Source organism: Acromyrmex echinatior, chromosome 2 (assembly GCF_024713525.1).
Source record: "Acromyrmex echinatior isolate Ae372 chromosome 2, ASM2471352v2, whole genome shotgun sequence".
Lineage (NCBI taxonomy): Eukaryota > Metazoa > Arthropoda > Insecta > Hymenoptera > Formicidae > Acromyrmex > Acromyrmex echinatior.
Genome location: NC_141853.1, coordinates 15,300,509 through 15,328,202, shown reverse-complemented (window position 1 = coordinate 15,328,202; position 27,694 = coordinate 15,300,509). Strand labels below are relative to the sequence as shown.

General features: G+C 33.8%; 1 protein-coding gene and 1 long non-coding RNA gene across 6 annotated transcripts in view; one reads left to right on the top strand and one right to left on the bottom strand.

Moving 5' to 3' along the window:
• The window catches only part of Ptp10D (Protein tyrosine phosphatase 10D), a 31,642-nt gene extending 8,878 nt beyond the window's left edge, over positions 1 to 22,764 (bottom strand). For all 5 annotated transcript variants that reach the window (XM_087415173.1, XM_087415186.1, XM_087415178.1 and 2 more), the window contains exons 1-12: positions 22,641 to 22,764; positions 6,241 to 6,487; positions 5,698 to 5,973; positions 5,424 to 5,630; positions 4,058 to 4,411; positions 3,795 to 3,967; positions 3,353 to 3,716; positions 2,966 to 3,235; positions 2,550 to 2,858; positions 1,967 to 2,245; positions 1,038 to 1,447; positions 508 to 885 (exon numbers count right to left, since the gene is read on the bottom strand). In XM_087415173.1, the coding sequence (XP_087271299.1) occupies positions 508 to 885; positions 1,038 to 1,447; positions 1,967 to 2,245; positions 2,550 to 2,858; positions 2,966 to 3,235; positions 3,353 to 3,716; positions 3,795 to 3,967; positions 4,058 to 4,411; positions 5,424 to 5,630; positions 5,698 to 5,973; positions 6,241 to 6,487; positions 22,641 to 22,724 (3,351 nt within the window). In that variant the 5' untranslated portion in view covers positions 22,725 to 22,764. The remainder of the gene's footprint in view (positions 1 to 507; positions 886 to 1,037; positions 1,448 to 1,966; positions 2,246 to 2,549; positions 2,859 to 2,965; positions 3,236 to 3,352; positions 3,717 to 3,794; positions 3,968 to 4,057; positions 4,412 to 5,423; positions 5,631 to 5,697; positions 5,974 to 6,240; positions 6,488 to 22,640) is intronic.
• Positions 18,250 to 22,780, top strand: LOC147910537 (uncharacterized). The gene is made up of 2 exons (XR_015548013.1): positions 18,250 to 18,447; positions 22,617 to 22,780. It is a non-coding gene; the product is annotated as an uncharacterized LOC147910537 (long non-coding RNA).
• The last annotated feature ends 4,914 nt before the right edge of the window (positions 22,781 to 27,694 follow it).

Sequence of the window (27,694 nt, the reverse complement as noted above, 5' to 3'; positions counted from 1 at the left end):
GTTTCAGATCGCAACTAGATTATCCTTCGTTCTGCGAATAATAATGGCAAGCCACGGGCTATGATTACGGATCTGCGTCATAACGCATACATTTTACAACTGTCCATGATCTTGCAAGTCAATAAGTACAGCGTAACGTCGTCTACTGCATTGATTATGTTAAACGATTTATTTTAGCGCCTTCTCTTAACATATTGTATACGCATTAAATTGAGAATGACATTAATTGTTGCAATAAAAATACTTTATTATACGTTTTTGTCGATAAAATTTAATGTTGCATTATTTTAGAATATTTATTTTACATAATATATATTTTGCAATTGATCAGACAATTATCTTACGGATTTAAAGCATTAGACAGATTAAGCAATTCGAAATTTGATATAATGTCTAAATGTTTGAACCAAATGGTTGAACCTTATGAAGAAACTATTTTGTCTCAATTCAATCTGCTTTCTTTTCGTAATTATCTAGAAACTATGTAATAAGTGTAATAAAATTTACCTGATAAGGTGGCCAAATGCTGTAAGCCTGGACGTCCCTCCAACTGGGCATCTCCAATCCGGAAGCATTCTTGCTGTCATCTTCGGCAACAATGATGCTGTACGACGTGACCGCTCCGTTCTGTTCGCTGAAGTAGTTTTTCCTAAACCTGATTTGAATTGTCGTGCTACTTTTACAGACCTCGGTCGGTACCACTTGCGTGGATGGCTTGGGCGGTGCCAATATTGGCATCTTCTGCTTCCAGACCGTCTCAGGACCAAAACCGATCTTTGTCTCCGCTTGAATCCGGAAGATATAAGTCTTGCCCGGTATGAGGGATTTGATAACACCACGGAACTCGGTTGGCCTGAAGTCCTGCATCTGGGTATGGGTCGAGCCCTAAAAAATCGCATTCGTATAATTTAATACATTGTATGACGTATTTTTAAAGGTATAAAGAATTTTGTGATACGTTGCGCATATTTTTTTATGTTTTACTATAACTTGTACGTAAACGTAAATTTCTCAAGCATATTTTAAATGGAGCTTACTTCTAAACCATAAGTGATGCTAAATTTTGTAATGATGCCATTTTGCTCTTGGCTCGGCAGAGACCATACGAAGCTGATGTCACTTGGTTGAATGTCGATAGGATGAAACTTCTCCACCTTTCCTGGGTATGATTCGCTGGTGGTAAAGCTGGCGCTGAGTGGATTTGAGACTCTCAAGTAAGAGGATTCTGTACCCGAACGTACAACCAATGTGAATGTATAATTTCTATGCGGCTTCAGATCAAAAATGGTGATCACGTTGACCGAGGTTATATTTTGGATGTAGTTTCCTTCTGTATTTATATATTGTACTTCAAAAGTATCATACTCTCCATGCGGGATGTCCCAGGTCAAAGTGATCCTCGTATCATTTACGTCGATCGCATGGATCGCAGTGATCGGTTCAGGATCTAGAAATTATATTTATCTTCGGGCTAGTAAAAAGAGATGATATGAACAAATGCCTGATCGTTATGTATAAATATTAAAAGATTTTTGTTTGCATAGATAATTATCTAACAATACATGATATACAATATAATATAAAATAAATTTTGGGACTACTAGAATAGATAGAAATATTGCCGGTATAAAAGGTGAAATGTATTTAATTCCTTCACTGCGATCTTTTTATAGTTAATAATCATATGTAACATAATTACAATGTTATTCCACAAAATATAATACGCAGGTGTAATGTCTCAAAAAAGAAAACTAATGATACCATGCTTCTAAGTGGATTATCTGCGAATTCGTACAGTCTTTAGGTACGTTATGTTAGATACGGGAATAATACATATCAAAATTTCACTCCTTTTTATTTTAAATAGTTTAAGCAAATGTTACTCGTGTAAACCAATTAAAATTAGTATATAATATATAATCTTCGGGATCTGCTTTAACTCCCATTGTATTATGTGGATACTCACAGAGTCGGTCTTGCCGGAGGAGAGGTCTGCTCTCCACATTATCGCTTACTGTCCAAACAGTCACATTATATAATTTGCCAGGTGTTAATCCAACAAAGGAAACCTTGGTATCAACGTCATCCACCATACGCTCCTTCGTGGTGTTATGCTCATCGCTAATCCTGAATCGGTAGAGATCAAACCTCGAAGATTGAATCGGCGTCGGTGTATATCTTAACGTCAATGACCCTGGTTGGTCTCGGTCGACTACTACGACGACCTCGGACTGGATCAGTGGCACTAAATTTCAAAGTTTGTTTTTGTTTGTCTAGTTACCGTCGATCTATCATGATAGTCCTTAACTGCCCGTTAGATTTCGAACGAAATCGCTAAGCCGATATGAAATTCTGACAGACAAATATGTAATAGAAATATATAGCGAAAGCATATGAGCAAGTTTAATAACTGGCAGTTAAGATGTCACGTATATTCATTAGTCATGCTCACATGAAATATGTTAATGCATTGTTAAATAGCGGAAAATAATGAATACATTAATATGACTTCACTCGTCATCGCTGATGAGCGAAACCGATGCACTCACTCGTTCTTGTGGTTAAATTGGTGATGTCGCTGACTAGATCATACGAGATCGTGTAGACGAGGAAAAAATACTGTACTCCAGGCATCAGATCGCTCACCAGAATCTTTTCGGTTTGCACAGTGTTTTCTTCGAAACTGATATCGGCTACATCGTTAGTCTCACTGACGTTCTTCGTCCTGGAGTCCTCTGGATTCTCTACTGGCCACCATTTTATAACGTAGGTTTCGATGCGACCCTCAGGTCGTGGCCATTCGAGAGTTACATTAGTGGAGTCGATAATCGGAGTGATATTTAGAACTGGATTAGGCCCTTAAAAAGCAAGCAGATATGTCTAAGTCTGAGTCTCAAGTGGCTGTTAATTATTTCAATCATTAATTACTATCAGAAAATTATGTAATAATTCATAGTGTACTTACTGACTGTGTGATTCACTTGCAACGGATACAAGCTTTCAACGCCATAACTGACGGTGTTGACTTGTATGGTATATCTTTCACCGGGTGTCATATCCGCCACTTCTGCTTCCGTGTCACGAACACTGGGAAGTTTGACCCATCTGGGATCGTCTTCTGTACGATATCTGATGGAGTATTCGGTAAATATTGAGTCCGTCGGCGCTTCCCAATGCACAACAACGGTATTGCTCGTGACTTTTTCGATACTGAGATTCTTTGGTGGATGAGGCACTAAAAAGTAATTCAACAAACCGTTAATGAATTAAATAACTTTCATGGATAATATTTGAATGAAAGAGAATTATATTATTCCTAGGTTAAATTAAACTGGTTAAATTTATTACTTACGAACGGCTTGCAAGTAATCGTGTGGTTCACTTCGAAGTCCATGACTAATGGCAAAGACTTTAACTTCATATGCTGCACCAGGATAAAGGTCTTCCAAGACAATATGCGATTCCGTAGTTAGAGTGGTTGCACTTTCTCCAGTGTCATTTCTGTTGTGGGTCACTTCGAATTTCTCTTGTTTAGAATTGACGTCGCTTTTCCAGGAAATATTTAAACCTTTTTCAATAGGCTTCAGATCTTCAATTACAGGACTAGCGGGACGTGTTGCTTGGTAAAGGACGGTTTCGTTTGACTCGACTTTATTGCTAATCGCTTGAACTATTATGGAATAATTTCTTCCGGGCAGCAGAGCTTCCAGCGTAACCTATCGATTTAACAATTATGTCAGAAAAATATAGGAAAAATGAAAGTTGTGCAAAATCATTCTTGTTTTACAATTTACCTTTGTTTTATCAGTCGTCAAAGTGTTACTATCACCACCAATCGTTGTTTCCACTTCATGATACTGTAACTTGTAACTATCTTGTGTACTCGAATTCTCTGGACTCCACGAAACTTCTACCATACCAGTTTTTTCATCGATCACCGCTCTGAGATCGTGAACAGGTAATGGTTCTACAAGTATGAATGAATAACAGTATAAATAATTACAAGCTTGCCACCTTCAATAAGTACTACATTAAGAGGCGGGAAACAAACACGTACTTAAAGTGACATCTCCACTAGCCGGCCAGCTGGTGACTTTGCCAGAAACAGTTTTCACTACCACTTGATATGTTTTGCCAGGTTCCAAGTCCTTGAACTCCCATCTGTTCTCATCGTCTCGGTTTCGCGTGACTGGCGTAAGCCTCCGGTTACTACCGAGCGATATTTGATACTTGTCGAACTCGGACGTTCCATTGGGAGGATTCCAAAACATGCGAAAGGAAGTCGATGTTATAGAAGATTTGTCGAAGGTCACGTTGAGAGGACGCAGCGGTACTGTACGATACTGAGCCGTAGTAGGCGCGGATGTTTCATCCTCGGAAACCGTCTGCACGGAAATGTTGTATGCTCTACCTGTAAGCGAAAATACAAACGATTTAGAGGAATAAAACACAATCTTTACTATTTTAAAAGAAGTAATGAATTTATATTTATTTTTACATTTTTAAGAACACTTAAAATTCGAATAATTTTTTTTTAATTTTCTATTAGAATTTTTTTCTATTGCAGTTGCATGTTTGTACAATCAAAATTAAATATATATGTATGTTAAATGTAAAGAATGTGAAACGTGTTTAATACATAATTTAATTAAATTCAAGTATAAGTACTTTTATAATTATTTTTTTATTTATAAATAAATTACAACTTTCTCATTTTTACTGAAGTCGATTGGCAAATATATTAGTTTCTTCTTTTATTTTTATTTAAATAAAAAGTCAGTATGTCAGACAGCATAATCGACTTCAGGGTATAAGTCTTAATAAAAAATTTTCTTTGATAAGCCTTATATTTTACTAAATAGAATTTAATTTTGTTTTTAATGTTAGAAAAATATTGATACACTTATGGAATCTATCCGTCTTGCAACTCATATATTGCTCTATTTACAGCAGATGCATACTTTCTCCACGATTTTAGATAGCTCCGTTCGCATGTGTAGAAAAAGAAAACGAAATCGATGTGCAATCTCTATCAATTATTAAAAGTAAATTAACTTAACTTCATTAAAAAATTCTCAAAATTATCACTAAAAAAGAATGATTTTTTTAAAAGATGAAACAAGGATATTAAAAATAATATTAAATAATATTAAAAATTTGATCATGTTAAGGATTTTTTTGTCAATATTATTCGATTAATCAATAATTTTTTGTTAAGTTGAAAAGTTTGCTTTTTCTGGAAAATTTAATTTTGTGAATTGTGTCATTTTTGAAGAAAGGGAAAGCGCACGATATATAAGATTTATTTATGTGCAATTTGAAAGAATATATATTTCTAGAAATATATTTACTGAATAAAATTTAATTTATTTCGTGTATTTGACAGTTTTGTAATATATATGACTATGAGCTAGCAAACTGACCTGGAACAAGTCCTTTGAAAGCTGCCTGTGCAGGACCAGGTGGTTCGCCTTCCTTCTCCACATAGAGAACAGATTCTATCGCATCAGATGGGTCTATGCTAATTTTGTAGTGTGTGTATATTCCGGCCGGATAAGGTGGTTGCCATAGCACCAACAGCGTTGTCTCGTTTCTGAACCAGACGATGAACTTTCCCGGGATGTTTGGCTCTATAAATAATCGAACGCTAGTATCGATCGTTATGAAATATTTATAATTCTCAAGATATTGATGTACTTGTTGTAAAATTCCTGCTGGTATAAGCGACGCTTTCTTTAGCGTCCAACACGGTGAAGAGTTGAAGCGAATATGTGGCACCAGGCGTGAGATCACGTAGTGTGTAGGGCACCGAATCGACGGGGATGACGGTGGTCTTGGGATTTCCGGTATCGCTGAAGCTCTGCGTCCGCAACCGGAAACCGGAATAATTCCCCTGAGCCGGAGGCGACCAATATACGATCGCGGTCTTCCCATTTCGTACCGATACCGTCAAGTTTGATGGAGGATCGGGTGCTAGCGAATTAAATTATATTAATTGACTCTCCAGAGAGACTCATAGCAAATCAAACTGTTCGTTGTTCGTTTATCTTTGCGTTTGTAATTATAATTGTTCAAACGTTTAATTTAAAAATTCATCGAAACTGTACATTAAGATAGACTGTATATAAAACAGTTTATCTTAATAATTTTAAATAATAATAGCTATGAAAGTATAAATAGTTTATATTTTTTTAAAAGGCGCACTATCAAAAATCGCGTTAATAGGATCAGATTACATACGTGTCGTAATTGACGCAGTCCACGTCAGCCAATCGTGTAGAGTGCTGTTGCTGTAGTACAGCCAGTACTCGTATCTCGTCCCAGGCAGGCCGTCCCTGAACTTTATGACATCACCGATGTCAGTGGCGGCTATGGTGGTGTTCGGCGGTGGAGAGCCAACGGGTGGGCTGTAATCCAAACGGTACCAGGAACCACCCTGGCTCAGATTGCCTGGTATCTCAATCGCGAGATCAGCCGAGTACGTGACCTGAAGTGAAACACAGAAAACCGCTATTAATTCTCATGCTTGTATCATCATTTGTATAATTAATAACTCCTTGGCGTTAACAATGTGTTTAGCAACCTAATTATTATATTATAGACAGCATAAAATGTTTATTAAAAGAGTACTAATTTTATTTACAAAAAATAGTTTTTGTTGACTCTGCAAATTATTTCATTTCAAAAAATTGATTTCTTATTCCGTCATCAAATTATAATAATATACGTTTGTTAGAACTTTTATCAACAAATTAAATTTTCTTTTGTTGCGAGATAATGTTTCTATGAACAAACTTACACAGCAGAATTTTTCTATTTTATCAAGAAAATAAATTTCGTTGCAATATCAAATAATTGGTAAAAAAAAATTTAATTGTTTTTACATATTAAATATAAACTAGCAATAACGGTTCTGTGACAGCAAGTTTCCTTTCCTCCGTGTATATATATATATATATATGTGAGTTATTAATATATAATTTTTAATAGATACACATGCGTACATGTAAATTAATTATATAGAGCAATGTATAAAGAGACTCGATTACGTTTGAATAGAATTGGATTATGCAGTATCCTTATGCAACAATCTGGTTCTATGAGAATATGCGTATACATCTAACTGTTTCGGACTCATCTTGACTCTTGTATGCTTTTACTGGCTTCGGCACGCAATGTCGTGACCGTGAGTCGTGGGTCAAACTCGTGTTAGTAAGGACCCGTTATAAATCAGCAGTGTATCTTGAATTTCAAGACTTTGGCGTTCTTAAAGTTAATAAAGAAAGAGAGTCATTTATAGTATCATCGATCCCTCATCTATTTTTATTTCCAATATAAAGCTTCCGAAGAAGCAAGAAATTTGTACGCTCTTGTATAGTAACGATTAATCAGACTCTCGTCTGATTCTTGCGTGATATCGTGATTCTCACAGTGTGAAACGACTCTAAGTTTATGGACGACTTTTAACGAGGCCCACGACCTCCGTTCAGCGCTTCGCTTTCTCCATCGCGAAATATTGGCCATTAACTTGCGAATGCACGTCCAATCCCCCGTACCAAACATTTTTGTTCATTTCTTTTAATCGTGTGTTTACAGCCACGTGCGTTTAGTTACTAAAACGTTTCTCAGATAAAAAATTTTGAAACTCTTTCAGACTGACATTTTGACGTTCTTCAACAAAAAACAAGTTTTTTAATTAAATTTTATTAAACTTATGACATTAATATTTGAAATTCTTAAAAATTTTGAAAACCCTTCAAATTGACGTGTTGACCTTCTTCAACAAAAAACAAGTTTTTTAATTAAATTTTATTAAATTTATGACATAATATGATGTAATATTTTTACGAAACTTTTATAAATCAGAGAAAAATTCGTTCGTATTGATGTCAGGAATGTCTCAGTTATAAAAGATCGAAGTAATAGTTATGGGAAATCGTGCAAACGGTATATTGATTTTAATACTCATAGCTATGAATTCTTATGTACAGACAGTATATGTTCACGACAAGTACACTGGGAAGCAATGCGTTCCCAGACATGAGAAAGATTGCAAACCTATAATGCTGCCGCTGACATGTAATAGAGAGCTCTCTGCAGCTGATGTCCAATATACCAAGCCATTCAATACTCAATAGGAAAATTTTATTTGTAAGAAAAAATACCGTTAATGAAAATTCTTAAGACAGCATTTCTTTTATTAAATATTGAATCCCACAAATTAAACGCAAGTCAATCTGTGATATACGTCGAATATAAAAAAGAGTAATCAAATCTCCATTAAAATTGTCAAAGGATCAAATTACCAACCATTAATATCTATTTATGACAATCAGCGTGACAGGAAAATTGTTTGAGGTATGAAAAAGGAAAATATAATAATTATAAATTATTTAATTTCTCAATAAGTCTTAAAATATAATTTTATATCTAATCTTATTAACATTAATTATATACATGTCAATAATTTTATACACAAAAATTCAAAAGCAACATTGAGTGGGTTATTGATGAATATTTCAATATCCATTCGGATATATAAATATCTAAAGTGACGAAATCGCTTTTTCTACGAAACCGTTCGTGAGACAGTGAGGTGCGTATTAATCCCTGTTCCATCTCCTTCTATCACATCGTTTCTTTTTCCACCTTCTCTTCGTTTCTCTCAATCGAATCTCTCACAGGCGGCCTATCCCTCGTGTCTGACGATATACGGACGACGACAAAAATTCTTAATTGTAGAAAGAAGGCACAAATAGCATGCCGACTTGTCAGAGATAATCAGAAAATACGTAGCTGAGGCACGCGAGAATTTCGTTTGCCTCATGCTTTGAAAGGTATAAATTCATTTCGTGGTTGAAGATATTTGCCGCGCGATGGACGCGATAGTTAAACGCGGCTTGCTGAGAACGTGATAATTTACGCTGTGCATTTTGCAAAAAGCCTGAAAGAATTTAGTAAACAGAAATTTAATGATCTACCGTGGTATAAAAAATATGTTTGAATTTTTTAGCAAAAATACCTTTTGTATTTGCAAATAGAATCCTCGCGTTGGCGTTTAAAAGGTATTTAAAATAGATTTATTTCGATTTTAAAAAAATTTATATAATTAGTAAGCAAGGATTAATTTTTAATCTATATAGCAAATCTATATAATTCGAGAATAAAAATAATTTACAAGTGTAATTATATATTATGATTGAATTACATGACACATTATATCGCAATGCAAAATATGCATGACTTTATTTCATCACAGATATCTATTTGTTTCGAATTTTTTAAATAATGTTAGATTAATCACGTAGCTGTATTACGCACAGTTTTAACTAAGTAAATCATGTTGAAATAAAAAAGACTGCATTCTAGTAGTATCCATATCACGTATATCAAAAATACGCAACATTTTTTCTACACACAGCCACGTTAAGTTTCAAAGTAGATTTTTATCTTCTCTATCACATTTTATTGGAAAATTAGAATTATGGTATTTATATCATGTATGTCACCCTACAAAAATACCTCGCGATATTTCTTTCTGCATAACTCCGTACCGTACTAACTTGTCTTTCTGCATAACTACGTCCAGTAATTTTTTATCTTCCCTACCATGTTTTACTGGAAAGTTTGAGCTATAGTATTCGTGTCATGTATGTCGCTCCAAAAATATCTCGGTATTTCTTTTTTATACATAGCCGCGTCCAATAAAGCAACTTTCATTCTTTTTGCCATAATTTCGATGTACACTACCAGTATTGAAAAAAAATGTATAGTATAAGTACATAGCGTAAACTATACATTTTTATTACTGACGATATATATCAAGACATAATCTACATTTTATTGGTTTGATTTAAGTAGCGTGATGGCTTATCGTTTCCAGTCGAGATTTTGAAAGTAGAAAGTAGCGTCCAGCCATCCACTTTCCGTGAAGTATAAACGGATCTCAATTGCATGTTTGAAGGAAGTCTAGCGCGCACTTCACTTCCGGCTGACCGTTGTCACGTGCCTAGCGTATTTCCGACCTTGCGAGCGGTTTTCGTTCACGTTCAATGTAGTACATGGAAGTAGGTGGAAGAGGTGGAAGTAACGTGTCTGTAGTATCAACGTTCGTGACACTTTGCAGCCGATATATGTCGTCCGTCACTCTTTCTTATTCGCTTTGGTATCCTGTTATTAGAATATTAAACAAGTTTTGCTCCCTTTTTTTAAAACTGATATCGACCGAATTAATTCAAGTGTCCTAAATTCGTCCATGTATGGTAAGTTAAGTTGCTTTCAAAAATCTTCTTATAAAACGATTTTTCTATGTTAACGTTTGATCGAAAAAGAAGCTTTCTCTTCTTTATATAAAATATTATTTCGAAAATAATGAAATGATTTTTTTTTTAACGAGTTATTTAAGAGATCTCATATAAGATAATATTGATTTCAATAAAATAAGTATAGCAAGCATGATGAATCATGATTACTTGTCATCCGGTGCATTATGTCGACATCGGAATTGACTGATTGTATCCTCTACCACATTCGTATTATTCGATATAACGCATTACCTTTGTCGGTATCGTCATTTCCTCTTCTCTCGAAAAGTTTTTGTTAGCAAAAATTATTTGCGAAGCTATTAAACCAATATTACCTACTAGTGTAGTGAGAGGATAATAATATAGGAATATAAGAGATTCTCAGGTCTATGCCCTCGACTTTGCTTTGTTTCCCGGGAGTAAAGCGAGATAAATTTTTGTTGGAAATTCCATTTGTATAACTATTTTACGCATTAACTACGTATTGCAGACTCGTCAATATAGCACGACGGGAATCCGATATTTCCTTTGTTTGTCACAGACTAGGAAGGTATCAAACGTAGAATTGTGTTGAACGCATTCTGGTACACGAACGAATTCCGAATTCGTAAATAAGTGAGACCATGCTCGTGCATAGAATGTAGAAATAAAAGAATGAATCTCAGAAAAAAATCCAAATTTAAACGTAAGTAAACAACACTGGGAACACAATAAAATAAACGTCCTGAAATTGTCTTTAACTAGCTTAAGAATAATGCCTTTTTATGAACTACAAAGTTAACAGCAGCATATCATTATTTTCGAAATAATATTTCGTACATAAAATTCTTCTTATTTGCTAATTTTACAAAATTGATAAATATAAGAGATGTGTGCTATTATTTCCTCCATGTTTTCGTTACGATTGCACTTAGGAAAACATCCAATGTATCGTAAATCCAGCGATCGTTTTATTTATAAAGAGAATAAAGAAAGGCACTCGTTTCAAATATACACTCGGGAGATTCTAAGTAGCTCGCGTGCTTCGCCATTTTTACCCCTTGCAAAACCTGTTGCACGACCTTGTTCGATTCGTGTACGATGGCCTTCCCTTTCTTCCCTTTTAGTCGCTATTTAGTTTCCTTATGTCTGTTTTTAAACAATTATGTATTTATCTTTTTAAAATCTGTTGGATGAAGTTCAATTGCTTTTGTTATTCGTTTCGCGATAATATTTATATCACAAAAATGTGATGCGACAGGCTGCAAAAAGCTGTAAGAGCTATTTATAACGTACACTATTCGGAAAATATGATATAAATGGCGCAAGCCGCGTTGCATGATAATTAATAGTGCGTGATTAATTAAATGGAAGTACTTTAATTTGCTAATGGCCGTAGAACTAAATAATAACAGTGAGATAAATCAGTGGTAATAATGACATGCATGTTATTCTTAGATAATCGCTATGCTGACGTCACGCACCATGGCATCTCGCGTGACAAATTCTCTGCCGTTATCGATCATTTGTCAAAATGAATTTATACATTTCTATAAAGATATACATATGTATCTTGAGAATTAAACAAAAGGTTTAAAATTAAAATGGTTTTTTAAATAAAAAAAAAATTTGAAACATAAACATTTCACAATTCGAACAAAAATAATAATCGAGTTTGAGTCCTCGATTTTCAACGTTCTATGATTCGGAAATAAATTAAATATCGAGGAAAATTTGAACAAAAATATATATTTATTGTAAACAAAAATGACTTTTTATGTTCTGTTTTCTTACAATACATCGTCTATTTATTTTATTATTTCTTGAATTCGTATGATTTACAAGTTAATCAAGAAATTTGAATTATTTAAATGATTCAACTGCTCAAAAAATTTCAAATGCTAATATATTCTGTCGACTGTGATATAGCATTTTAGAACGTATCACGGATATTCCATTATACTCGCTTTGCCAGTAAATTGCTCACGGATGCGTATTGTACCTACGTTTACATTTGATCGACCACAAATCGACCCACATTCCCACGTATCGTGTGCGAACAAGCTTGGCGTTTCTTGCGCTAGCACGCAAACGAATAAAGCTGTAAATTTACAACTAGACGTTGTATTAACGCTTCGATCCCACTGTCTCTCTCTCTCTCTCTCTCTCTCTCTCTCTCTCTCTCTCTCTCTCTCTCTCTCGCGCACACACACACGCACACACCCACACAGAGCTAATTATGTAACTTTTACAACATGTAACTCTCATCGCGTGATCATCCTGTTACATTGTCCGCGTCATTGACGAAGCGTGGCACTGAAGCGTCTATTGGGACGCAGCAGGAAGAAAAAAAGATAATGACCGTAATGCAATTATGCGTAATTGGGAACAAAATAATCAACGATAATTTCCCACTGACGTGTTGTGTCGAGGTCCGTTTACAAGCAAATCGGAAACACGATGGGATTGTTAAACAACAGAAATCCCGTCTTGATCGTAATGCGCGGCGTTAAAATCTCTCGTTTGCCAGTCATCGCATTTTTACAACGTGAACGAGACAGCGAATTGACAAGCCTAACATTTTTTTATTTTCGTCGGAATAGCTTCGTCATTTTTGCGTATGCTATTCATAACCGCTGGATATTTTTGTGAACTTGATACTAATTCTTAATGCTCGAAACTATTAGTCGGTGACCATACGATTGTACGAACGTGAAAAATCCTTATCAACCAGACGAGCGGAACGACATTCCAAGCAGCGATAACGCTGCTTATGTTTAACTATCGCTCGGTAATCCAATTTCAGTATACTTTTTTTCTGCGCGCATATGACAACAGAAATATAAAAGTTTTATAAAACAATAAAAAAGTAAACAATAAACGTTCGAATATTCAATTTCAATTAACCTTTTTGTTAAATGTAGCGAAAGATACTATATACTTCTCCGGAAAATAACATCACGAAATAATATCGTTCAATGAGCAATATGTCACGTACGTGTTGAAAACAAACGATGTATCTTAATGATAATGTGCCAATGATAATCGGCCAATTTTTTCTTCCGAAAAAACGATAAGTGCGACGTGCCATATCGAGCGCAATATAATGCCTCGTTAACTGCTTGGCAGATCGCTTTGACATTTTTTTGCAGAGACAACTAAAAGATGAGACCGGTTATGAAAATTTTTCCGTATTAAAAGAAACTAAAAATATCTACTGTCGATCAACATACTCGTCAATGTTTCCTTAATTCATTTAATTAAATATTTTTTTCTCCTTAGAACTTAACAAAAATATTGAAAAGACGCACATTGATACACATATGTGGCATTATTTCTTTGGAATTAACATTTACAATTGTTTGTCAGGAAGAAACTGCTAGACATATGTTCGTAATTATAGATTGAAAATACAACACAATGCAACAAGCTAATAGTATGCTAATTGTAACTCATCGTTGTTACGTAAAATATATTTTTCTTTGGTTTTATCAATAATAGAGGTGTATAATAAGTAAAGAAATAACTTATTATAATAACAAGCACAGAAATACTGTTTTCCTTGTAAATAGCTGGCATAGAATTTTATCTTAGTAAAAGAATTTACTACTTTAAACGTATCTACTAATAATTTCCGAGAGAAACATCAACCACAACTGTCATAGAATAAAAAAACATTTACACGAAGCAACAATTATATCTACCAAAAAACAATTACGATTCCTTGAATCCATCAATTATATAACGAAGGAATTACATTTATCTGTAAATCAGCCTCTGGCGAAGATTCATCTCTCGGTTCGTTTAGTTATTCATAGCTACGATCTTCTTGATTATTGCTAGTAAAGAAAAAAAAATAGCATCGTAGATGTGTTTGGCAATAACATGACGTTTGCATAAATTCCATCTTCATTCTGTGATCCGATATTTTTCATAGTAACAATCCGACTTACACCTGACGGTATACATTCAGTAGTACAGCATAGGATAAACCTAGATAAGATCCGCGTGCACTTAACGATCTCGCTTCCTGTTTACCAAATGCCCGCGGCTTCTCGCCGGTAATTTGAGTCTTTGCGTGGCTACGAAGAATCATTGTGAAAAAGCATTTACCTCCTCGTAAGGTGATTGATGATTGCGTAACCCGAGATACAGACGTTGTAGGTGATCGCTAGGTCGCTCGCCAGGCTTGGATGCCTCTGCCTACGTACCGAAAGTTCTAGAGAGTGCAACATCTCACACAATGATAATATCCTATCGCATTTATTTGCGCTAGCATGATCAAGAATATATTTACGAAACAAAAGAGTATAGTATGTGCGCTTCTTTTCCAAGAATTTGTTGAATAATTCGAAATTGCATTACTAATTGCAAAACCAACAATTTTATTGAGATATTTTTATTATAATGTGCACAGCTCTACACATTACAAAATATAATATAGATACATATCTATTCTGTTTCGGAATAATTCATTGTAATAATTAACAATGTAAGATAAGAAGCATTATAAATGTTTAAATAAAATCGAATACGTAATAAAAATATTTAAAAGACATTATAAAAACGTGTTCTGAAATTTTTTTGAAAAATATTTTGAATATTTTCGAATTTTTTGATATAATAATATAATACGTTATATTGTGACACAAGCATGGCGCGTACAATGGTATCAATTGTGTGATAGTACTTCAATGCGTTCAATCGAGAAAGGAATACATTTTGCTGTAACTTGACCGCAACTCATTTAGACATAAAATGCGTGCTTATTCCTTGGTTATTTGTGACGTATTTATGTGCCTCGCAACTTTTGATTTTGCGTAATTAAGGCTTGCGTCATCATTTGTGCGATTATACTACTCTTGGGACAAACGTGCACAAAAGTTTGGCGTTTAACTTTTCAGTGGAAATGCAACGAATCATTGTAACTGCATATTCACATGTATGAAACGAACGGCAATTAATTCATTTTTAATGAACCCGTTTGTTATATAAAGTAATTTCAGATCTTTTAATATACAGAAAGAATTATTATTGATTGAAAATATTAAATAATTTAAAATGAAATAATATCTTTTTAAATATTATAAATACTATAAATACGAATTTGTGACGATTTGGACAACTGTTTAGAATTAATTATCGCCGATTTTTCAGAGAATTATGCATTTTAAATTTAAATTAAAAGTAATTAACGTATCCGGTAGTTTAATGATTCGCATGATAAATGAACATTTTTCGCGATATCACGATTTCCATTTTTATATCCGGAGTTCATTTTGAATAAATTTGTTTGTAAACAAATTGCAGTTTTTAACTCGTGAAACTCATAAAAAATTAACTCCTTTATATTTTTAGAAAGATAGATTTTTGAATTTAATAACGACGAAAATTATTCATAATGTATATTACGAAAATAAATCAATAATGCATGAAGAAAAGAAACTACTGTGTTTTATGATACGTAATTAATTTTAATGACCAACGGATTTATATTTAATATTCTGCAGAGCGTATTAACATTCTGCAGAGATGTATGTGGCCATGTTACTATAACATTCCATAGATTATTTGTTAATCACACTTTTAAATACAGTAATTTAATTTTATTTATGTATCTTACTAGATGTTTTAACTATAATTAAGAAACATCAGAGAAACATAACAATGTTTGTATGTTGACATAAAACTATTTTAATTACTTTAACACAAGTATTAAATGAACTTAATTATACAAACTTCTTACGTATACAAATAAATTTCTGCAATGCTTTTTTTACGTTTTTATGATATTTCTGTCAGGAATCAGATGTTTTACGATACGATAACATTAATGTTTCCAATCATCGCATAAACATATTTACATGCTAAAAAGGAATTTTATTATCACAGCAAAAAATCGTTATTACTGCATATTCGACGTGAAAGCGGCCAAAGATCGTTAACAGTTCTAATTATTCGATTATAGCAGAATCATATTTCGTTGGTAAAAAAGAAAAAAAAATTTTGAAAAAAAGAAAGTTGGATCCATAGAAACTTAAATAAAATTAAGTAAAATTATTTGTAGTTAAATTAAAATAAAAATTATTTTTATTAAACGTATTTTTTTATAATATAACAAAGTGACTGATTTACAAATAAAATATAAAAATCAAGATATTATAGTAAATTGAAATAATTTCACAAATTTAGCAAAACTTCTGTGAATATGTGTATTCACCTTACTGTTTACAATAATTAGCAGAACTGATTGTAGCAATATGAAATATGCAATTATGCTAGCTTTCTTTTATCGTGTAATCAATATAAAGTTTGCTCACGTTTTAGAGTTGCTTATCGATATAGTTATGCAACCCTCACTTTCCTGTACATTGTAAAAATCCAATGCAAATACAACTAATAAGAGATCTATAAGAGAACTATCTGTTTATCTCATCGTTTGTCTTTACAATAAGATAAATTTGAAGATTTCTTATGTAAATCGTAGATCCACACATTGAGGAGTATAGGATGAGTCAGAATAGGATGAAGCAGGATGTAAGATATACTTTAATTAAAACGTGATCTTTGAAAAAAAAGAAACAGCCGTGCAAAGATTCCACTGCAATCCTTAAATGGTCGAAGACGATGTTATCGACAATGGAATGACATCAAACGTATATGATTTTATTAAAAGCGCGATGTACTTTATTCAAATGCATTCGGATGGATGCGTGCAACAATGAGAAAGAACAAGAAGAGAAAGTGGAAGTAAAATTGCAAGTGTGTTCACGCAGATGCGACCAGAAGGCAGAAGGATGAGTCGGGATGTACCAAAAAAGCCAGCAAGCTGTTTCCTTTCTTTTATGTCCACCGACGTCAGGGAACCACGCACGTAGTGCACCATCACCCGTATTTTTATCCCTTATTCCGAGTCTTTTATTACACGACGTGCGAAAAAACGAATGAACAAACGGATTAAGTGCGAGTAATAAAATCATGGATTTTTATTTATAAGTAAATGGAAAAAAACGAGCATAAAGGAATTGAATTAAGCGGAATTAATAAATTAATGCAGAAAGTTTAATATTAACGTAATAAACAATAATGTTTCAGAGAAGCTTCGGAATGATCATCGTTGCATAGATTATCAATAAATTAATAATTTATGCATCGGCGATGGCAGAAATATAACAAACTATTTAATTACGTAAATAATTATCTGTAAAAGAGGAAACGCCGCGTGGAAAATTCGAAATATGACGTGTGGAATTAAGCGGCAAATTTATATTAATAAATCCACGTTTGCAAATTATTTCTACATTAACGTGCGTAATTTTATGACAGCATAAAATCTACTATTTAATAATATCTTTCAAGAAAATTAATGTGACAGTTACAAAATTCAATAAAGAATACATTTAGATTGAAAATATCGGAATATCCACTTACGTGCATAAATGATTATTAAGAATAAAAATCAAAAAGTTGTCAAAGTGTCAGAAGAAATTTTTTTTTAATATTATTGATTTTGAAACTTAATATTATGATAATATGACGAATGTATAAGTAAAACTTATATTCTTCATTTTTCAAGATTTACAATAAAGATAAAAAAAACCATAAGTTCTGTAGAGTAGAATAAGTTGTTTAAATCTTTTATTTTCAACTTGAAATATGTAAATGTTAAATATATATTTACTTTCTGATTACATACTTTTATCTAATTATTAGATTGAATTGAAAGCTTTCAGTTTTTAACTCAATTACGAAGAAAGTTGGAGAAAGTGAGTTCTGCTTGCCTCCTATAACAATTTAGTTCCATCAATTTGTTATTTATATTATCTAATATTTTTATACTATTGTATATTATCTAAATATAATTAATGTATGTATTGTATACAATCGCATATTTCAATAATTTTTTGTCTTTGTTTGTGGGTTGCTTCGATTTCGGTTTTTACAAGCCATTCATGACAGCTAGACGCGATCGAAAGTGTCGGATATGATTCAGACGAGTGAACGATGATTTATTTCTCCCATCTGTTCTATTTTCGTCACGTGCAGCCATATCTTCCCAGGCTAGTCCAGGATATAGTCGCACATCCGGATGAACCAAAGTCGTTTGACACTCAGCAGAGCACCACGTGCAGCTTGTCCTTGCCTTTGCAAGTCGCCGTTTCCGGTAAGTCGCAACCATGACGGAATAAAGAAAATAAGTTTATTATCTTCGGTCTATTTCGAGTATTATTAAAATGTTTTGAATCTCAATATATTAAATTATTATTTTTAATATTTCGGATATTCATTCATTCATACAATCAATGTCCTGCAGATTTTTTACCTTTTTTTTTAAATAATAATTACAAATTAGACTCGATTGCAGTAATGGTTGCAATAAATGTTGTGTAATTTAACTACATTGTCTTAGTTGTTTATTTGATGTTTCAATAACCTACTACATTAATTATTAAACGACTTTATTATTAATGCAAGTATTTCAAATAGTGTTGTTTCATTTCCAAATAATTGCATATAAATGTATACAATCGAAATATGCATGAGTTTCGTACAAAGCACGCACGTTCCTTGTAATATTTAAACGAGGCAATACTTCAATCGTTTCACAGTAAAAAATATCCGATAATTGCATATTCATTCAAAATTCGAAGTAAAACTCGGATAAAACTGGCTCCATCATATAAGCCGGTGAGAACTTCAATCGTAGGGAAACTACCAGAGACGATTTTTGTTCGCGACGGACTAACTAACGATGTGCTCGCGTGTCAACATAACTTATTGCATATGTAGCGTAACGTCCGACTTAAAAATGACGACGCCGGCTATTTGCGAGACATTCTGCGAACAGGGTCTCCGCGGTAAGAGTTTAATATAGCGCGGTCATGAGCCTCGAATTCTGGGCCAATAATGTCACGGTTTCGTCGCACCCACTCTCCTCTTTTGAAAACACACGAAAAAGGGAAAAATTAAATCAAATCGTATCACATGAGTCAAATCATTGTCTTATGATCTCTTCATTTTTATTGTTAATCTTGACAAGAAATATAATTATAACTTTATGTTACTTTAAATAATAATACAATACTTGTTGATAAATTCTTGAACTCAACTTTTTATCAATAAATGTGATATTTATTGACTTTTATCATGTTCCCAATGTTTTCCCAAGATAAGCAATGTATCACTTGACGTCTAAATAGTCTTTAATATAATTTGTATTTCTATTTTTTGTTTTGTTCGAAAAACAGCTAAAACTTAATATCCTCCTTTATTTGTCCATTTATTTCTATCTGCAAAAGAATTTGTTGAAAAATGTTGCATAGACATAGCAGAAATTCATTGTAATTCTATCCAGTAGTTTAGAAAATTTTAAATCTCTCTATCTCTCTCTCTCTCTCCAACAGAAGAACGAATGTAAATTTTACGAACGATGAATGAATGATAATATAAAACAAACAAGCATCCGGTGTATTAATCATGTTGTAAAAATAATATGGAGCACTAGAGAATGCGAGCGAATTTACGAACAGAAACCTGAGTACGTGCGGAATCGAAAATGGCATTAGAAGGATTAAAACCTACTGTAAATTTTATTCGATTTTGTTGTATGTATTCTAACTGTGCGTTTTACTGCATAATTTTATACTATAAATTAAATGGCTAATTAAATTCATGACTGAAAAGATTTTTAATTAATAACTAATATTTTATTACAAAAAATATATTAAAAATTTTTTTTAATTACCCAAAACTTACTCGATTTCTCTTACGTTTATGAAATTGAGTGCATTTTAGATACCGCTGACAATTAGTTTATTATTAATTTAATAATTCTTTTAACTTACAGTTAATTACTACATTTACAGATTTTATAAATCTAATAATTAATTGTAAATTGACCGAGTGTTTAAAATGGCAAATATTTCTTTCGCAAAATGCATATATATATATATATGTGTGTGTGTGTGTGTGTATGTATATAGGATATCAATGTTTTCATATGTATGTGTACATATATCTTTTATATATTTCATATCTTTTTCACGTACTTATCATTTTGTGTGACTCACTCTGTGATTAAATAGAACAACACTATTAGATATTACATTAATGATTTGTGTATACATATATTTCTCGGTGTATAACTGGAGAAGTAGACAAAAATTTTATATTTCTCATTCTTCAGTCTATTAGAAGTGATTTATGCCCAATTAATTTTGTAATTTGAATATATACTATTTTCCCAGATGATATTGAAATCAACTTTATATGTTAAGATTAATGACAAGTGATGATCAATTTTGATTTTTTTCGTAGAGAATGTTCCACGGTAATAAAATTGATGTAAAATCGATTTCACTTATAGAACAGTATCATATGACGGTAGTTAAATGGGCGTTGGCTTTCTTTCGAACATAGAACATTTAGACAGTTTACTTTGTTCATTACAAGCTTCATTAGATATAACGCGATGTACTTTCGCCAATCGAACTTTCTTTTAGTCAATAAACCGCACGGCTAATCCCTCTTCTTCTTCGCACTGAACTAATCTCTATAATTTTAGAACACACAATCTGTGCATCATCTTCTAAAGTTTTATAAATATAATATAATATAATGTAATGTCATTTAAACAAATTAAAATTTTAATTATTTAATTTATCATTTTCCAAGATATTATTATAAATCTTTAAAATATAGAAGAAATTATAAAAATTAAAACCTTTTTTTTTACACAGACAAATTGTGTTGTGATTATCACGTGAACGCATTATCTTGCATTGTTTCGCAAAATGATATTCTCGTAACTCATGTCGCTACGTCCGATTGTTATATAGTGAAATCACTAGTTCCCGGAGAAGAAAAAAAAATTCGTTTACGTAATTCCAGCACTCCGTAGTGCGTTAAATATTTAAATTACCCGGAAAGGTAGATTTCCTCTTCTCTTCTCTCGCCGAGAGGGAATAAAATCTCGTAATCCGTGGTTTAACCATCGGCAAACGATCCCGACAACTAATCATTTCGATTATCTACAGCAGGCATTTAAGTCTTTTTAATCTGCTACTACTGGTATCCGATTGAATATGTTGTGCTTGCGCAAAAACGGATAAAATATTGAAATTTATTGCATTCGAGTTGAAGACATTAATTCAATACTGAAGAGAAAATTAATTATTACATCTGAGAAGTTCTTATTAAAAAATATATGCAGTGGACATAGATATATTCTAATGACACTAATACAATTAGATTCGTCGTACTGACGGATACAGAAGTCAATAGACATCGGTATTCGAAGCAATATATTCGCAGTTGAGAAAGCCAGGCGGAGTTTCGCAATGTCAAGATACGATTCGATCGAGCAAAGAAGACTGGATGTCGGTCGCGTTCCCCTTCACCAATCGGTTGACCAGAACTCAAACTCTGATTTCAGTCTGTCGCAAGGATACGTAATCTCTATTGATATTAATATTTTTTACTTATTTTCGATACATACATCTACATTTGTAATTTTTTCTTTCGATAGAAACAATGAATAAATGACTCTTACTGCAGATATTTCTTAGTTCAATTATTATTCGTTGTTTGTATCAAATCAAAATATTGCGGGGTTCTTTAAAAGTGAACTTTTAAATTTTTGCTTACTTTTACAAAACAATACTTATACAATACAATTATTTATTCAGCACATTAAGCCTAATTAATACATCGACTTAATAAATTTAGATTTGCAAGTTTATGCAATACGATTCAATACGTCACCGCCTTTAGATTGCTTCAAGTACGCGCGTTTCAATGTAAAAGGACATTCTCCAGAGTGAAATGTCCTAGATCGAGAGCATTACTTAGCCGCTCTATATGCCTCAGAGATATATAAGAATAGAAGTTAAGTAAAATAATGCAAGGTCGACACATCTCTATCTTTTATAACAGAACAAAGAGGAATCAAGGCTAAAGACATTCAAAATTAATTAGTGCATAGATAAATTATGGAAAGTGATAGTGATTTTAGAATACTTTCTGATAAATCATAAAAAGCTCAAACAAAGTTAAGCTACAATTGTTAAATATTAACTTTCGATTAATTTTAAATTTATAATCTTTTTATTATTTACAGGAAAATAAAATAATGAAAAATATGAGTTACAGATGAATAATAATACATCTTTCAGGAGCAGAAAAGAATCAACATTACTTTTTTTTTTAAACTAGCGCGTGTATCTGCATATTTTCAAAAATTATCACAAACATGTACGCATGTTACCAATGCGCGTCCTTCGCGCTAATACCTATGTTTCTAGCATAAAACAATACTCTATCAACATGTCCCAGATCCATGTGGTTATCGGCACTCACCTCGGCTAAAAGAATCAGCAGCAGCAGAAAGATGCTGCTGAATTTGGATACCGGTTCCGGACAGAAGACTATACAGCCCGTCATCCTGGATGAATAAAAAATCCACCAACGGCGAAACTTCCTTATTCTTGGAGCAATCTCCTTTTGTTCACCCCAGATACTCACTGACACCTCACGGAATGACACCCACAAAGACACCTTCGGCGTCCAGTTAAATAATGAGGAATGCGCGAGGAATGTGCGTGTCACATCGATCGATCGACAGCACTGGGACTTATTTCTTCGAGTCGCTGTGTGCCGTGCGTGTGGTATCACAAGAAATCGAGTGTCCCACTCCGGGCTCCTCGTGGTAACAACACCTGTTCGGTTGTTTGACAGCTATGCCGGTATCGGAGATAGTGACGGCGACGATGGCGGAGGAGCCAAGAGATCGCGGTGGTAGAAACGTTGGCTGCTGCCATATCAATCGGCGAACCGCGTGTCGCCGAGTCTTCTGCTTGACTGAAGTTATGTGTTATCGCGGGTCCAATACACCAGGAAACGATGACTCGATTAATATGCAGCCCTCACACCTCGCTGCTCTTAGTTCTCGGGCTCTCCCACTTCGGTCTGGCACATTCGCTGTGTCAGGTGCACCAGAGTCATGTAAATTTTTCCACAATAAATAGAATTTAATAAATTATTTCTTTGCGTCTTTTAGCGTTCGTTTTCCATTAAATTTCGTTTCGATCGCACAGTCTTCGTATCAAATTGAAGAAATTTGATTTTGTGTGTTACACAATTGTATTTCTTTTTTTTTTTTAATGTATTTAGAAATGGAATGCTTCTTGCATTAATTTTGTTTTGTATTGCACAATGTTTTCTTTATATGAAATTACTATGATAAACGAGAGTTTAATTGATATAGACGTCTAATACAATTTTTATTTAATATACTTTTATTATAACTTTTTACATTTTGATGTCTATCTAACGTTGAAAATGTATATCAATGACCGATATATATGTAGATGATTATGCTACTAAAGAAAGCATAATAGGCGTGTCTCTACTTTATCTCTCATGCATATTGTTTTTTTGTTCCACCTTTCTTCATGTTCTTAAATAGAATACCAGTTCTTTCGTTCATCAGGCATCTTTGTTTCCTTTGTTATTCTTAAAGTATATGACGTAAAGAAATCATATAATACACTAACGTAGCAATAAACTGAAGAGTATTATAAAATTACTTCATTTTCTCGCAAAGAAGATATATTGTGCTATATTTTTACTTCTATTTTATAGTATTCTCTTTTAAGTATGTTTGTCTTATCGCATTTATCTATTCGTCGAACAAAAAATATGTTATCACTTTTCGACTGGATCAGTTTTCGACTGGATTAGTTTTCTCCCTTCGTTACTCTGCGATTTGAGTACTCCAAAGTGTGGAACGGAATAACGAACTAGGGGTGGCACCCTTCGGCGCGGTCAACGTGACAACAATGAGGTAACGAAGCAAGCTTCACAAAACATTGAAAATAGCCGAGAGATTGCTCGGTGATCGGAAACGTGATTTTGTCCAGAAAATGGTCTGTTTGATTTTCTCTTGCATTTATCACTACAATACCTTGTTTCAGTTTTATTGTTAGGACAGCTAATTGTGTCGTTCAACGATGAAATTGTTATTTTATAAAATTAAAGAAATAATTCCAATTTTTTTTAAATACCACGTTTGTATGTATATGTAGATGTGTACGCGCGCGTGTGTGTTTGTGTGTGTATGTCTGGCCAACAGATCTCTTTTATTTTGTCCTCGCTTCATCCGATGTCGCTGATGAAATACAAGTTCAACGACGGAACACGACACGGAAACTTTATATAAAATATGGCTGGATATGAATAGATTAAACCGTTCTACTGTTTCATGCGTCCACTTACCGAGACTTCCTTTTATTATTCTATCACAGTTCACGTGTAAGATATCGCGCGTGAGAAGAACCACCGCGTGAAACGTCACAGGTAGCGATACGAAGCTATCCCTGAATCATCCATTAGGACGAAAAATTATGAGAAACAAAAGATTCCGAGTAGTTAAGAATACAAACGCTCTGTCTTGGTTAACAAAGAAGCACACACCTGAGCATTACTCTAAGGCCATTGTCTTTGCCGCTCCCTTAGACCCTCATTAAGCCACCGGAGAAGAAGTTACATACGCATCATCATAAAAGAGGCGAAGTCCGGATTTCAAAACAAACACCATAAAACGACACCAACTTTCTATTTAAAAGCACGAGAGTCTTCCTTATTCAAGATCACCGCCCCAGGATGTCAATAAAAAATCAGGCCACTGACCGCGCTCCTTCGCCCGTTCCAATCACGATTCTTCAAAAAGAACAACATCCCTTAAACGCGCGATTTCGTTCATCTGCGGAGTCGTTGATTCAGCGGAACGTCCGTCTGCTGTCTCTGTCATCTTATGATCCCAACGCCCGGGGAACGTCCTAGGAGATCCGCCAACGCGCCGGTCGCCGTGTCAATGTGTCGTGCTCCGAAAACGGATGGAGGCGCGACAGCGAGGAAAGGCCGAGAAATGGGCAGCAAACGAAGCGTTCAACGTGTTCTCGTACGGCTGTAGGTGCGCACGGTCGACTGGCGCGCTTTCATGACGCCTCACCCGGTGCGGGCCGACCACCAGGGCCAACGGGACCTCGGTTGCTCTCTCAACACTCCACTCGTGGCTACGACCGAGGCAGCGCCAGGCTAAGCCGTTCTTCGGCTTCGCCTCTCACCGCCGCCACCCCACCGGGCAACCTGGCTGTCTTTCCATTCCTATTCTGGCTCTCTCTTCTATCCACCTCATCTGTCTCCCTTGCTCTTCCAACCTGGTCTGCTCCGGCTGGTTATCCAACGCAGCCGCCATCACTACTGCATCCGCTGCCTCGACTCCCACCAAGTGTCGGTTTGCTTTTCCCTTCTAGTTGTCTCTCTTTCTCTCTCTCTCTCTCTCTCTCTCTCTCTCTCTCTCTCTCTCTCTCTCTCTCACTCATTCACTCACTCACTTGCTCTTATTGCATACATTGTAGAAATGTATTTGGTATATGTTGCATACGGATAAGAATGATTCGATTGTGTGCGAAGAAGCCCAGTAGCGTAGCTAGAAGATGAGAATGCAAGTTGCGAGTGAAATAATGAATAAAACTCTTAAATGTATTTTTTTTTCTTATTTTCGTATAGTGCAATTCTGATACAAATAATTAATAGTGTTTACTATGGCTGCTATCTAATTTCATCTTCTACAGTTGAAGTAATCTATTGGTGGTTGTGTGTATTCGTTTTTTTTTTTTTGGTTTTTTTGTCACTACTAAAAATAATATCTATAATCATAAGATATGCGAAAGATATAGAATAGTGGGAGCGTTAAAATAGATATATTATATAAGCAATATTTCCTTTTAAAAAAGAGAAAGAAAAATATGCATATATTCTTTTTCAAAGGAGAATATATAAGAAAAATATATGTCATTCAATGTTGCCATCTCGCTAATAACTATAAAATTGTTTTAATCACATTCATGTTTGTTAATTCATTTTACTCTTTTTCATTCTCTTTTCTATCATTAGTATCTTAGTTACCAAAATCTTGAATTATAGCATTTAAAATCAAGATAAGAAGATACATATTAAAAAATATTTTCATTTAAAATAAAATTAAGAATGTAATTCTTATAATTCTCATAAGTTCTCTCTTCTATACTTTAATCTAAACATTAAATTATTCTTTATAATTAGAAAAAACTAGACTATAACTATTAAACTAGAATTATTATAACTGATATGTTTAAAAAAAATTACATTAGAAAGACATAATTTTATATATTTAAGAAGTATATTTATTAAAATATATTTGTTTGGTAGATATGATAAATATTCAGCAACCGCTTCCATTTTTAAATCACAAAACGCATTGCACGTGTCAACGTCAACCGATAGATAGGAAGGCTCCCTAGACCGCGTCAATTCCACGCGATGGCATTTAAATGCAATGCCTCCGTAGATCTGGAAAATCCGAATGGCACCTGCGATTTCACAACCATGTTGACATCACGCGTCTTCCTTTATATCTTCTTTTTTTCCGGGTAACATCATTCCCCGCCCTTCCCTGACACACCCGAAGTAAGGTGAAACTAACACATTCGTATGCTTGTTGCACACGTGTAAAATAAGGATTACATGTACATCTCCTGTTTCTTCCTCCGAACCATCATCTCTTGCTACAGCCTCCTTTAACCCGCACCATACTTTGCCGTTCCCCCGGCCTTTGCCCTCCACAGCATTGTTCCTGAACAGTCGCCACCTGATACATGCACGTGTGCGCATGCACACATATGTACAGATGTATGTACGTACGTATATATGAACGAATACCTATCGGTATACCATTTTTCATGTTGCTCTCTCACCTATGCAGATATCTTTGTGAGTCGAAGTCAGAGACATGATGAGTGTAATTAGTACCCTGCTATAGATAAGAATAAGCATTAGAATTTATAATTACGTGCGTTTAGTATTTATTTTGAGAAGCCAACAAGAAATGGAAAAATCAATAACATGACGACTTAAATATTTCATCTATCTTCGAATTTTTATTTTCTCTGTGACGAAAACATGAATATTACAAATAAAGCGTTTCAAAAAAAATTTTCTATATACTTTTTTAAAAACAATTTAGTATATTGCTTAACTAGAGGAATAACAAAATACTAAGTCCACTATGTCATTTAATCTCAGCAATGTAAAAAATGTGTTCTAGTTTACGTCATCGGAGTCACATACACACACACACACACGCACACACATGTTACTTTCACTATCCCTGATATACTTCTGATACAAAAGTGATGAATGGAAATAAATTTAAAGAAAAAGATAAATAGATATCTTTTTTCCTGTAAATTGTAAAAAGATGTATATGAATTTAAAAAGAAAGTTTTATTAATTATTGTAAATACAATTACCAATTATATACATGTGTTAGAATAAGTACAACAACGCCGTTTACATTTCTTCAAAAACTA